The 14410-nt window shown below is 38.8% G+C and overlaps 2 protein-coding genes across 3 annotated transcripts; one reads left to right on the top strand and one right to left on the bottom strand.

Annotated features, from left to right (window-relative positions):
- The first annotated feature begins 3577 nt into the window (after positions 1–3577).
- On the top strand, positions 3578–12160 carry LOC124640801 (arfaptin-2). Of its 2 annotated transcripts, XM_047178732.1 has the most exons (7): positions 3578–3780; positions 3944–4074; positions 4487–4648; positions 4933–5101; positions 7784–7936; positions 8011–8161; positions 9782–12160. In XM_047178732.1, the coding sequence occupies exons 1-7, from the start codon at positions 3770–3772 to the stop codon at positions 9956–9958; spliced, it is 954 nt and encodes a 317-aa protein (XP_047034688.1). In that variant the 5' UTR covers positions 3578–3769; the 3' UTR covers positions 9959–12160. The 2 variants fall into 2 exon arrangements, with proteins under 2 accessions (XP_047034688.1, XP_047034687.1); XM_047178731.1 differs by lacking the exon at positions 3578–3780 and having other exon boundaries at positions 3795–4074.
- On the bottom strand, positions 12156–13377 carry LOC124640803 (DPH3 homolog). Its single transcript, XM_047178733.1, has 3 exons — positions 13147–13377; positions 12659–12733; positions 12156–12553 (listed from the first exon to the last, which is right to left on the bottom strand). The coding sequence occupies exons 1-3, from the start codon at positions 13252–13254 to the stop codon at positions 12485–12487; spliced, it is 252 nt and encodes an 83-aa protein (XP_047034689.1). The 5' UTR covers positions 13255–13377; the 3' UTR covers positions 12156–12484.
- Positions 13378–14410: the final 1033 nt, after the last annotated feature.

Raw genomic sequence — 14410 nt, 5'->3', positions numbered from 1 at the left:
TTGCTGAAGAATTCGTGCTCGCAACGCTCACTCTCTATTCTTTATTTACTCTTTATCCGTACCCAAAAGGAGGAAACGGGATCCTGTTACTAAGAATCCGCTGTCCGGGTTGTCTACATTACATGCTGTATCTCATGCAGGGCCGTCTTAACCTATGGTGCAGGGTGTGCGAATAACCCGGGCGCCTCGGTCTCAGGGGCGCCGCGGGACGCCCCACCACCAGGAAATTTCGAAGAAATTACACCCGTTCGATAAGGAAGTTCCACATTGTATCATGATACTGACAAAAAAGTCGCCTTCGCTTTGTTGGATCGATCATTTTGATTATTTTTAACTTTTAACATCCTCCAACTAAGTGAAAAAATTCTAGCTCGCTACGCTCGCGAGTAAATGACTATAGTTCGGCCATTCAGAGAATGCGTTCCTGACACGTCGCGATTGAACTGACGACGTAACTACATTCATTGATTATTGATATAATAATGTTGTTTTAATGCTCCTCAATTGTTAAAACGGTAAACAACCAGCAAAAATATTTTTATCGTAACTGCAACGCCATTGCAAAGTTACGTCGTCAGTTCAATCGCGACGTGTCAGGAACGCATTCTCTGAATGGCCGAACTATAATATAAAAAATAATGTATTTCTGATTATTTATTATTTTTAATGACGCACCGAATCAACGAACACAAATGGCACTCTCTCTAATCACGGTTCCTTTTTATTTGTACGTAATTCCCAGTCTGATTTGTGAGTCTTCAAACAAATAATTCAAAAAAGTTCGCGCTCGCTGCGCTCGCGGCTACTTGTTGCTTTACAATGTATTTAATCAGGTGCTTTTGTGTCGTAGGTTCAAAAAATTTCGCGCTCGCTTCGCTCGCGCAATATCATATATACCTTGCTTTGATAACTTCATAAGTCAAATATAACAAAAAAAAATATTAATGGAGTCCTCAAAAACAAAACAGTTTGCGCTTCCGACTGCTTGTTGCTTTACAGCGCTTTTTAAAACTTATGAACTTTTTGTGTCCCAAAATTAAAAAAATTTGCGCGCTCGCTTCGCTCGCGCTCATCGTCGCGCCATAACGTAGTCCTGTCTCGACTTTCATAACTTAAATCTGGCCAACAGTTTGAGCCTACAATGATTCGGAAACATTTTTATAAGTCCTTTACCTACCAAAAAAGTGACTTTCGTTCGAACGTTCTTATTTATATTCCTTTCAATAGATACATAAGTGGCGCTTGGGTGATGATTGCACCGAGGCGCTACATGAGCTAGAGACGGCCCTGATCTCATGAACCCTTACCATTACCCTTACTTAAGACAATTGAAGTTTTCACAGAAAATGTTTTACTGTTGCTGCAATAAAAAAAACGTACGCGCCCTTTTCTACGTACACAATACTTTTCAAACGTTTAGTCTTCAACCTGAAAAAATTCTCGCGCTTGCTATGATCGCACTTTCTTGTATTTGTGCTGTCTATTTGTTATACAGCAAGAAAGCGTTTTCATCTACTTTTAGTCCTCGAACTGAAAAAAAATTTTCGCGCTCGCTTCGCTCGCGCTTTTTCAATTTCACGTCTGTGATTCTGTCCAAGAAATCGCGTTCGCTCAGCTCGGACCATTTTCTACATAAAAACACTTTTTTAACCTTAGTCCTCGACCTGAACAAAAATTTTCGCGCTCGCTTCGCTCGCGCTTTTTTGTTTGGCACGTGTGTGTAGTATAAATACGAGAAATTGCGTTCACTCTGCTCGGGCCATTTTCTACATGAAAACACTTTTCTTCACATTCGTAAAAATTTCGAGCTCGCTACGATCGCGCTTATTGTATTTATACTACTACTTTTAATATTAACAGATCTATACGCTACAATATAATATTTTTTGTGACTTGACCACGACTTTGTGACCCCCCCCCTGGTGCCGAAGCTGGATCCGCCCTTGAGTGTGTATCCAAACTAAAGATATTCAGCTGGCTTATTCGCTAACTTTCGAATTCTCAGATGTCAACTGGCCTCAGTTGTCATCGGAACTTTGATGTCAATCTATAAGTTCAAAACATTGGTATTCTGTATCGCATGAAGTGGATATCGGTGGATATCGTTACACGGTTGCTGATGCCAAAACTACGATGACAACTTGACAACTCTATTTTTTTATCGACTATTATACTGCTAAGTAGGAAATACCCTATTAGCATTACATTACTACGTTTGAGAGAACGCTTTATTTTCAGCGTGTTATATGTTTAAATTATTAAATGTTGCTCAACTGTCAGGAGCCAGCTGAAAATCAGTGCTGTGCTTGCATGCACAGCGTATACTGAGCTGAGTCTCCTGCTACATATCATTTTTCTCCTTCTGTTTGTTGTCCTATAAATGTAAAGTGTATGTGTAGCAAATAAATGGTTTAAATGGTTTAAATGGTTTAAATGTTTAAAAACAATCTGTGGCGGTAAAATTCAGTATTTGCGTATTTGCTTTCTATTGTGTGTGAACTTGGTGTCTAAAATTCCGTGTGGTTGAACAATATTTTAACTGAGAATATTCTGAGTATTGTAGTTATTATAAATTTTACAACGTAAACAATATTTTGATACGTAGATTCCTATGTTTTGCATGCAAAACAAAAATTGGTACACTACAGGAAGGTAACTTTACGTACTTGAGTAGGTCGTCCCATACATTGAGAGCATCGGTTACCTCACTTACTAAATGAAGGTTGAGACATGCTGCAAATTAGTAACATCAAATTATGTAATATTGGTATTTATTTAACTTTTTACGTTATAAATTCTTACTTTTAGCTCAATTGCAACAGCAGTGTTTTGTTGAGCACGTTGCAGAAACGGACGTAACTCTGCCGAAACTCGCTGAAACCTTGATTTGTTGATACGGAAATTTGCCATGAATTCCTTCTCCCGTAAATCCAGAGAATTATTGCAATCTCGCATACGACGTTTCTGGATTCTGGATAAACTTCGTTTTGTCTCTTATTCCACAAATGCCAGCAAAAATACACGCGAAATTTTTATTCCACACAAAGAAAGATAAAACAAATTAAAATAATACAAATAAAAATAACACTATCAAAAAATAAAGGAAACGACTCAGGGTTTGTATTTCTATTGGAATCGCAAAATTAGAGAAATCTAATATGTCTGATGCAACAATATAGTATAGACATCCCAGTGATGAGGCATAAAACACTGCTATTTGTAGTGTATTTCAAAAAATGACATTGGCTATCAATTTGATGTCCACTGGGCTTACGGAATCGCAATATAACGTTTATCGATACAGAAACCGCTGTCAAAATGAGTCATGGTGGATATCAGCCTGTGTCGATGCTGATGACGTCATCTCATTTGGTAACTGGCGTTAGCGAATAAGAAAATAGCTGTTTGACAATTTACTGATGTACACTTTACCAATTGATGATATCTGCGAGCTGTCAGTGGAGTTAGCGAATAAGGCTACAGAATCCCATGTTGCCATTACTAAAAAAAACACCCTATTCTGTTCTCTCTCTAACTTAGTGGCTATCTTGACCATCTGCTGTCAAAATACCCCAGTTTGTGTTGATATTATTGACAATTTGTCATTGTCAAAGTTTAGTGTACTCTAGCGTCGATTGTGTCGAATTCTTACAATATTTTCCGGCATTTCTTTGAATAATGCTAAGCATAACGTGTAATTAAATAGGTGTGAGGTTTTATAGTGACCGACGCGTCAGGCCGCTGAGGAAGATATCTTCTTTACGCCAAGATGTCTAAATGGTGTGTTCTAAGTTTTACTGAAATACAATCTATCTTTTGTACAACAATACCGGGTTGTTATCTGTTTTTAAACTAATTCTTGCTTGAAATTTGTAATGTTTGTATTGGTATCGTGGCGCGTGGGCCGTTCGAGTGGGTGTCGTAACGCAATGTTACCGTGCAGGCAGTCGGAGCGCAGCATCCACGAGATGTTGAAGGACACTCCGCCGCTGCGCGAGTCCAGCGACTCCATCACATCGGGCACCGAGGCCAAGTTCCCCACGTCGCGGTCCATGCCTTTCCCGCCAGCCTACGGTAAGTCTTACAAGTGCACATGTAACTACTAACTGAACTGTCTGACTCTCTAGCTGACTTAATCTGGGTTTAGACAGACTTATTTAAGTGATGTGTCATTACTACAACCAAATCAAATATACTGAATTCAATATAATGAGTTTACCACAATAAAACTGAGTAAGCATCCAAGTATGAGTCATGCTCCTTTAATCTGTCCAACACATCTCATGCTATAAAGTAGCAAGATATATAAATAATCAAGAGCTTAGCAGTTGGCATGTTGCGTTAGAAAATCATAGCTGTCACTGAATGGATATTATGGAATATATTTAACATACATGTTTTATTAATACCTTAAGAGATGCACTACACATGTTACTAAAAGTTACACACTGAATTGGCACATAATAATGAAATGGTTATGGTTCAGCTCCCCCAGATGTATCACAGAATGGAACAGGCTCGGGCACATTGCTGCGCTCGGGGTCAAGCAAGCTGGACGCTATCCGCAACTGGGGTGTCTCCACATACAAGTGCACCAAGCAGATACTGTATGAAAAGCTCGGCAAGAGCTCACGCACTGTTGACACTGGTGAATATAATATACTCAAGTTATCTCTACTTATACTATATCTATAGGATAGTGTCCTGTCATTACAGCTTAAAGTTGTTGCATTTGTCCTCATCATATCACCTTCTTGCTGTCCACTGCGGAACTGCCTAACGTTTAAGGGATATATAATTTTAGTATATTATTAACTACTTCTCTAAGAAATAAATATTTGTATCTGTTTGTGACACTATTACTTCTCACTGTGAATATTTAAAACAATGGAGCGTAGTACAGCATTGTAAGAGGTGTCTGTGCGTGCACAGAGCTGGAGGCGCAGATCGAGATGCTGCGCGAGACGCAGCGCAAGTACGCGGGCGTGCTGCGGCTGTCGGGCGCGCTGACGGCGCAGCTCGGCGCCGCGGCCGCCACGCAGCGCGCGCTGGGCGAGGCCTTCGCCGACCTCGCGCAGAAGTCGCCCGAGCTGCAGAACCAGTCAGTGCCCCACGCTAATACACACACATGTACAGATTCGCTAACTTACACTGCCGTCGATGTCTGCATCGGGTATAGTTTCCGAATGCCCAGTATCTAGCTAGGGAACAGTTAAGACAATGTCTGTCTGACAACCACTGGGCCCTTGCAAACAAAGTCTGGCCATTACCGACCGAGCAGTTACTGTCTGTCAGCTGCTTATTTTTTTTGTTTCTTCTGTCCATTGACCTTTCCTTAAACGTGTATTAATAACATGCGACCAGTACCTACTACAGTCTACAGCAGCCATACCTACCGATAATTTTCCTAAGAGATACAGCTTCTTGAAAATCACTTATGAAAATCAACTACTAAAAAATATCCTTCAATTTTTGCGAGTACACTATTCAACGGCGGATCCAGGGGGTAGGTCACAAGGTCATGACCCCCCCCTGGGCCAGGTTCAGGACCTAAGGGGACCAATAATTGAAATGGTTAAACACGATGTTTTCAGTTTTTGTTATAAGTATAAGATAATTTTTATTCCGAGTGAATAGGTAGATACCTACATAGTTACAGGTAGAGTAGTTTTGCTGAAGAATTCGTGCTCGCAACGCTCACTCTCTATTCTTTATTTACTCTTTATCCGTACCCAAAAGGAGGAAACGGGATCCTGTTACTAAGAATCCGCTGTCCGGGTTGTCTACATTACATGCTGTATCTCATGCAGGGCCGTCTTAACCTATGGTGCAGGGTGTGCGAATAACCCGGGCGCCTCGGTCTCAGGGGCGCCGCGGGACGCCCCACCACCAGGAAATTTCGAAGAAATTACACCCGTTCGATAAGGAAGTTCCACATTGTATCATGATACTGACAAAAAAGTCGCCTTCGCTTTGTTGGATCGATCATTTTGATTATTTTTAACTTTTAACATCCTCCAACTAAGTGAAAAAATTCTAGCTCGCTACGCTCGCGAGTAAATGACTATAGTTCGGCCATTCAGAGAATGCGTTCCTGACACGTCGCGATTGAACTGACGACGTAACTACATTCATTGATTATTGATATAATAATGTTGTTTTAATGCTCCTCAATTGTTAAAACGGTAAACAACCAGCAAAAATATTTTTATCGTAACTGCAACGCCATTGCAAAGTTACGTCGTCAGTTCAATCGCGACGTGTCAGGAACGCATTCTCTGAATGGCCGAACTATAATATAAAAAATAATGTATTTCTGATTATTTATTATTTTTAATGACGCACCGAATCAACGAACACAAATGGCACTCTCTCTAATCACGGTTCCTTTTTATTTGTACGTAATTCCCAGTCTGATTTGTGAGTCTTCAAACAAATAATTCAAAAAAGTTCGCGCTCGCTGCGCTCGCGGCTACTTGTTGCTTTACAATGTATTTAATCAGGTGCTTTTGTGTCGTAGGTTCAAAAAATTTCGCGCTCGCTTCGCTCGCGCAATATCATATATACCTTGCTTTGATAACTTCATAAGTCAAATATAACAAAAAAAAATATTAATGGAGTCCTCAAAAACAAAACAGTTTGCGCTTCCGACTGCTTGTTGCTTTACAGCGCTTTTTAAAACTTATGAACTTTTTGTGTCCCAAAATTAAAAAAATTTGCGCGCTCGCTTCGCTCGCGCTCATCGTCGCGCCATAACGTAGTCCTGTCTCGACTTTCATAACTTAAATCTGGCCAACAGTTTGAGCCTACAATGATTCGGAAACATTTTTATAAGTCCTTTACCTACCAAAAAAGTGACTTTCGTTCGAACGTTCTTATTTATATTCCTTTCAATAGATACATAAGTGGCGCTTGGGTGATGATTGCACCGAGGCGCTACATGAGCTAGAGACGGCCCTGATCTCATGAACCCTTACCATTACCCTTACTTAAGACAATTGAAGTTTTCACAGAAAATGTTTTACTGTTGCTGCAATAAAAAAAACGTACGCGCCCTTTTCTACGTACACAATACTTTTCAAACGTTTAGTCTTCAACCTGAAAAAATTCTCGCGCTTGCTATGATCGCACTTTCTTGTATTTGTGCTGTCTATTTGTTATACAGCAAGAAAGCGTTTTCATCTACTTTTAGTCCTCGAACTGAAAAAAAATTTTCGCGCTCGCTTCGCTCGCGCTTTTTCAATTTCACGTCTGTGATTCTGTCCAAGAAATCGCGTTCGCTCAGCTCGGACCATTTTCTACATAAAAACACTTTTTTAACCTTAGTCCTCGACCTGAACAAAAATTTTCGCGGTCGCTTCGCTCGCGCTTTTTTGTTTGGCACGTGTGTGTAGTATAAATACGAGAAATTGCGTTCACTCTGCTCGGGCCATTTTCTACATGAAAACACTTTTCTTCACATTCGTAAAAATTTCGAGCTCGCTACGATCGCGCTTATTGTATTTATACTACTACTTTTAATATTAACAGATCTATACGCTACAATATAATATTTTTTGTGACTTGACCACGACTTTGTGACCCCCCCCCTGGTGCCGAAGCTGGATCCGCCCTTGACACTATTCGATGTTTAGTAGTCGAGCAAACGATTCGTACTTTCTGCGGCATCAAGACCGAAACGGTTTTGTGTTCCCGTTAAAAAAAGGTTGAGTATGTCTGGTGTACAGTACAGTACAGTGTCGTACAGTAGTCGTAAGACGGTAGAACCTGGTGTGGTGTGCAGGTTCCTGTACAACGCGGACACGCAGCGCACGCTGACGCGGAACGGCGAGACGCTGCTGGCGGCGCTACACTTCTTCAACAACTCGCTCAACACGCTCACCAACAAGACCATCGAGGACACGCTGCTCACCATCCGCCAGTACGAGGCCGCCAGGTCCGTGTCCACACCCACACACAACATGTTTGTCTTTGTAATTGACAGCTGTGATTGCAAGTGTTTGCGCGCAGGGTGGAGTACGACGCGTACCGCAGCGAGCTGGAGGCGAGCGGCGGCAACCCGCCCGAGCTGCTGCTGGCCAGCATCGCGCGCCGCCGCCGCTCCTACGAGCGTCTGCGCGACGACTCCGCCGTCAAGCTCAAGCTGCTGCACGAGAACAGGGTACGCGCCACTACCAAGCTTATAAAGCTAAGCTAAACATTTTATTGTTTGTTTGACATGAACAGGCTCCAAAACTGCTTGACCAATTTGAAAAATTGTTTCATTGTTGGAAAACTACATTATTCCTGGAAAACATATACATATGGCTATGACAAAATTGTCCAGGTACAACACTGAGTGACCATCAGTGTTGTATCAAATTCCTCGCATGTTCCAGAAGGCATTTTATATTGAAGGTCCCGTTTATTTGGTCATTCATTATACGTCTTTGGCGGGTAGTCAGAAGCCAAATATTCTAACCAGTGGCGGATTTACCAATAGGCCAAGTAGGCCAGTGCCTAGGGCGGCAGATTTAGAGGGGTGGCAAATTTAGCAATTTTTTTTACAGGTTTTTTTTTTTATAATTGAGTATATGAGAACACAATCCATATATAAATAAACTATTAATAAACGCAAAATGAATAAACTGTAATATATACTTAGGTACTTACGTGATCATGAATTTTAAAATATTCTAATAGCGTTTCAATAAAAATAAAATAAAAAATCCGCTCGCTTCGCTCGCGGTTTTTTCATCATTCCTGGTTTGTTCTGCGCTCTTTGAGTCCTCAATCTAACAAAAAGTTAAAGCACCGAAGTAGCAAAAACAACTGACGATTTCTAAGCTGTTTAGTTTAGCTTGTTTTTGTTCTGGTTTTTTTTTTCAAACTTGTTTGAGTATTTTTGTGTTCCAAGACTCAAAAAATTTCGCGCTCGCTACGCTCGCGCCTCTCACTTGACAATGACTATTTTCTGATTTCTTTAGGTGTTATTGCGTTCCAAACATCAAAAATTTCGCGCTCGCTGCGCTCGCGACTTCTTCTCTTTGCAGTGCTTTTTTTCCACTCTTGTTTGGGTAGGTATTTTTGTGTCCCAAAACTAAAAACTTTTTCACTTTACGGCGGTTTTTTTTTACTCGTTTTGGTACAAAATTATTGAGTTTTGGAACAGAAAAGTTTTTACATTTGTCGTTTTTTTTGGGGGAGTGCTCAATAGGTAGTCCGCCCCGGGTACCACCCGATGCTACGCCGCCACTGAATCATAGCACCCGAACTAATGAACCGATTTCAATTTAGTTTTTTTTTTGTACTACAGGTGTTTTACGAGCGAGTGTTCTTAGACATGTTTGATGAAAATCGATTGAGCCGTTTAATAGTTATAGAGGTTTTACGCTTCAAAGTCGCTGTCATATAAACTTGTTAATATTAAACTCCTCGGTACATAGAGGCTTGCAAAAATAATCTAGTAACTGACAGAAATATCATTAAGTTCACAATCATTAGAGGCGGCAAAAATTGAATGGCCTACTAGCGGCAAGTTTGTAAATCCGCCACTGATTCTAACAACCAGTCCTACTAAAGGGTATTTTTTGGGTTGTCCGAGTAACCTGGTTGAGGAGGTAGCTCAATGTAAAGAACTGGCTCTCGGCTGAATTCGGTTACACAGGAAGCCAACCTCACCATAATTAAGTAAGGGCTGGGCAGATAATAATTAAAGATCATTGCTTGAACGGAAAGCTATGCTCGTATATCGTCGTGATCAGCATTGGTTAGGTGTGAGTGCAGTTGTGCGTGCGTGCAGGTGAAGGTGATGAACAAGCAGCTGCTGCTGTTCCACAACGCGGTGTCGGCGTACTTCAGCGGCAACAACGTGGCGCTGGAGGCCGCCGTGCGGCACTTCAACGTGCTGCCCCCCGCCGCCCCCGCGCCCGCCCCCGCCACCGCCCCCGCCGCCCACGCGCCGCCCGCCACCGGCTAGCCGACGCCCTCCGACCGACAGCTTGTCAAAACATACATGCCCGTGGGCATTTTGAAAAACTAGATTTTCTTGCTTACAACCCAATGTCATTCAACTATTTAATTGATTACGAAAAGTAATGATGATTTTACATTTATTTTAATAAGGATAACGGTGTCAGATCATATTCTGATAATTATACATAAAAAAGCACTTTAAATAATTACCATGTATTTTTTGACAAACTGTACATATTTTGATTTCCTGTTTCAAAATTAATTTAATTGAACTTCTATTGTGTATCCGTGATTTATTGGAACAGAATAATGGGTCTCACAATAAACTGAAAATAATGACTAGTAATTAAAATACTGTCTCGCAATAATGTTGATATAACAGTGGTAGTGTGTGTTGGGCCGTACCGGAGGCTCGGAGTGTTCACTCCAACTACACGGTTAGATTAAGCTTTATTTTAATTTTGTAAATAATGTAATGTGACGCTTATTGACCAAAATGAAATTCCCGTATTAATTGATATTTGTGACAGAAATATGCCAGATGTTATCACTAGACATCTACTAAATATATGCACTATCAAAATACTATTTACTACTTGAACGAAATATTTTGGCATTCACTAATTTCAGAAGTTTTTTAATAAGGTCGAAAAATACTACATCTTTTCAACACGCTTTATGTAACTATGTAATGGAATCGAATTTAACCATCTTCCAAACATTGTAGCTTCATAAATATTGGCAACAGTATGTAGGTCTGATGACAATACAATAATATGGCACTGTCGAACTGATCTGATGGAAGATATGAACCGGAACTTCATGATAGAACGTCGTATCATAGTTGTTCGGACTTCTTAGGAAAGTCTCGTAATGATTTTGCACGCATTTATAAAAGCGTGTTTTTTTTAAACTTTTCATTTATTTCCGATAGCTGATAATATTTCAGTCCATATGTTGGCCGGTGCTTGTTAATAAACACCAGCGAAATACAACAAGCCAGACTCTTAACTAAAATATGCACAATTCAGAAATAAATTGCCAAAATACATATGTAATAACACTGTCATAATAAAGTTTATGAATTTGCTTGTGCAAACAACGCCTATACATGTCTACTTTGTTATCATGTGGCCACAACGTTTAGTGAAGCCATGTTAGCGTCATGAAATATACTGAACTCATCAAAATATTTTTAGTTGATACTAATTCCGAGCATACACAAATAAAAAGTATAATGTATACCCTTTACATTAGTAGGTAGTAAATATTTAATGAATTTATTTTTACAGTATTCCAATTATGTTATAAGTTGTGTTAGCTAAGCTTACATTATGTGTGATTGTTATCTATTCATTCCAATATTTATTGCTTTCTGCTTGCCTAGTTGTTAAAGTTAATATAAAAAAATGACATTTACTATTTCCTTGTTTATTAGGCACAATGTTAGCAATTTATTAGCTCAAAATTGTCCTTCCAAAGTTCCCCGCAGCCTAAAGCTTCTGTGTTCATAATAATTGAACTAATATTGCTCCCGTGTTACGGCTAGTAGTTGAATGCCACATGCTGCCTGTGTTTCCAGGATATTATGGACCATTTGTGTACTTTTCATCATGTAAATGATTACTTTGAATAACATTTCAACCGATGTATGACATGTATAAGTATGGATGTCCTGAGAACACAGTAGCACCATAGTGAAACTTTTGAAACCAATTTCTTGTAATTATGAGTATTTTACAACATATTCTCAATAATAATCTACACACTATGTTGTATGTACTTATAGGATATATTGTAATATTGCCACTATTGGAATAAGGCCTTTGGTTTCAATCCTTTTGATGTAACACATTGATGTGGTGTTAACCAACACAAGGTTGGCTAAATTTGAAGTTTCTCATAGTTTAAGTATTAATTGTGATCTCATAACATTATCAGCCAGCCGCAGTTGTGTTCACGCTACCAGTTGATGTGTATCCTAACAAGTTATGACAATATTGCACAGAATTAGGTCCAGTACGACAAGTATGAGCCTAGGGGCCTAGGACAAGTTCTCACTAGCTAGTCAAGTTGTTCATTTAGTTGATTGTACTTCAATGTGACTTATTTATATTATTTTAGAGATCAAATTATACACTATTATTATAAATATAAGGCAATGTGTTTATCATATTTTTTAAGGAGTGTAAATTCAACTATACCACTTTTGTTGTTTTATTTATATTTACAAGATCCAGTATCATAAACTGTATTCTCAATACATGTATATATATATACGCAATACAATAAAAAATCTTATAATAATATTCCCTACCAATGATTGGATGTCTAATATAGTAAGATATTGAATGGAAATATATTTGTATGAAATAAACAACAACAAGATGACTTATAGCTCAGAATCTGTATGACTGGCAACAAGACATCTCAGTGAGTCCAGCCTGCTGGACCAGGTTACCAGGACAGGGAGCTGCTGGTTAATACGCCGCCGGCATTTCATGCCATTGTATGTTTCACATACATCAACTTAGGCTCTCACAGCTTCCCTATTCTTCTCTGATTTATGTTTTTCTTCATCTTCTGCCTTCAGTTTGTCCTGAAAAGAGTTATCATTTATTACCATACTTTAATTAACAAAAAAAAATGAAAGTGAAATTAACAAAGCTTCCATATGTATATAAAATATAAAAAAATAGTTTACCAAATCATATATCACTCTGACCACCAGTGAGCAGCTTGGACATGTTGCTAGTTCTTCTCCATCCAACAACTCCTCCTGAAGTCAAATCAAATAATTATATTATAGGCATGGTACTACACAACTATGAAATTACTGTAGATAGGTACTAAACAATTTGGCTATGAAATATCACTCCAAATTATCCATGTTTTGGCTGGGGGACGGAGTTGCTTGTGTCCCTCTATAATTACCATCTCACCTAAGTCACCCTACACATTCAAGCAAGAAAAAAGAAGTCACAAGTACTCATTGTGGCAAATCTGGTCTTTCACAAGTATTTAAATCAACAGGATTGTAAAATTTTGACCAGTAGGTCATCATGGGATAATTTGTTCTCAAATGGCCAGGCCAGACCTCTCACTTGCAAAATTGAATGGCTGCTCAGCATGATCTCGTTGAGAAGAAATAAGAGAACCTTTGGAAAAGCTTACAATATGAGTAATTCTAACCTTGCTTATTTGAAATCGATCACCACAGGGACAGGGATAGTAGTACATGTTTTCATCTTCCTCGTATTCGAAGTCTTCAATTTCTATTTCATCGTGAAATGTCGTCATTTTTTGTACACAACATGTACAGAAAAATCTCTACTTCGTGGTGTTGTGATTTCAGCAGCATCTGCAAGGCATGGAATTGCAGGTTGATTCAGTCACGACAGTCACTCTGACACATGACATCAATGAAAGGAAATGTCTTTCATTCCGTCATACGTCCATAGACATAATATTAGTAAACAGGACTGCGCATATAAACCCAAAAAACGAGCCGAGTGAAACAGTTAGTACGGAGGCTGTCTGTCCCTTTCTAATAGGGTGACTATGAGATTAAGCTATGTGAGACAAATCCGAATTTGCTAAGATTATTAAACACAGATTAGTATTGAAGTTTTAACTTACGCAGTTTGTGACCTTAAGATACTAATAAAGGCTTTTAATAATTAGCGGAAATTAGCAGTATAAAAGCAGGAAGATTCGAAGTGAAGACTGTTTTTTTTGTATTTCTACTTCATATATAGACTGCTGAGCCATTTATGTCGCCTTTCTTCATTTTTTGGGAAGCTATAACAATAGTACAACAGTTTTAAAATCCATCACCCATATTTTGACTCGTTACAAGAATTCATGGGCACCCTAGTTGTTTGGTTTACGAAAATGTTATTATTAGCTAACCTGTGGAACGATATATTGCAACCACCATAGGATTCACTTTTGCAAGTAGAAACGCAACACTTTTTCACCATTTTAATAGTTTAAATTGATTTAATACAAAAAAAAAATAAACAAAATTTTAAATGCTGATTACGCGCCAAGAATGTTCAGGGTTACCGCTAGAAAATAAAAAAAAAGCAAAATAAAAATTTATGTTGTTTATGTTTTAATAATAAATACGAATAAAATTATGCGATTGTTATTAATTTGTTGACTTACAATTGTTAAAATAAGATAAAAATATAAGTGATTCAATTGTTTTTGGGAAGACAAAACTTTTGATCACAACATTTTTTTATGCTGGCAAGGTGTTAGAAAGAGACAAACAGCCTCCGTTCGAACTATCCCTCTCGGCTCGGATTTGCCTCTGTGTATTATGCAACCAATTTAGTACCTTATTGCGTTAGAATAGAGTTTATTTTCGTAAATATATATTTTGAGCGTGCGCAATCTTGTTTAGTAATATTATATCTATGCATACGTCATACTAAAATCAGTGTGACCA

The sequence above is a fragment of the Helicoverpa zea genome, chromosome 21 (assembly GCF_022581195.2).
Source record: "Helicoverpa zea isolate HzStark_Cry1AcR chromosome 21, ilHelZeax1.1, whole genome shotgun sequence".
In the NCBI taxonomy this organism is placed as follows: Eukaryota; Metazoa; Arthropoda; class Insecta; order Lepidoptera; family Noctuidae; genus Helicoverpa; species Helicoverpa zea.
The sequence above is the reverse complement of the archived record's forward strand: the minus strand, read 5'-3'. Positions and strand labels throughout refer to the sequence as shown.

Excerpts from the sequence above, each read along its gene's own strand:
- LOC124640803 (XM_047178733.1), bottom strand. The coding sequence starts at position 13,254 with ATGACGACATTTCACGATGAAATAGAAATTGAAGACTTCGAATACGAG. Across the intron at positions 12,734-13,146 it reads ATCGATTTCAAATAAGCAAG|GAGGAGTTGTTGGATGGAGA; the intron begins GTTAGAATTACT and ends ATTTGACTTCAG. Across the intron at positions 12,554-12,658 it reads TCAGAGTGATATATGATTTG|GACAAACTGAAGGCAGAAGA; the intron begins GTAAACTATTTT and ends AACTCTTTTCAG.
- LOC124640801 (XM_047178731.1), top strand. The coding sequence starts at position 3,876 with ATGTTTGTATTGGTATCGTGGCGCGTGGGCCGTTCGAGTGGGTGTCGT. Across the intron at positions 4,649-4,932 it reads CTCACGCACTGTTGACACTG|AGCTGGAGGCGCAGATCGAG; the intron begins GTGAATATAATA and ends GTGCGTGCACAG. Across the intron at positions 8,162-9,781 it reads AGCTGCTGCACGAGAACAGG|GTGAAGGTGATGAACAAGCA; the intron begins GTACGCGCCACT and ends GCGTGCGTGCAG.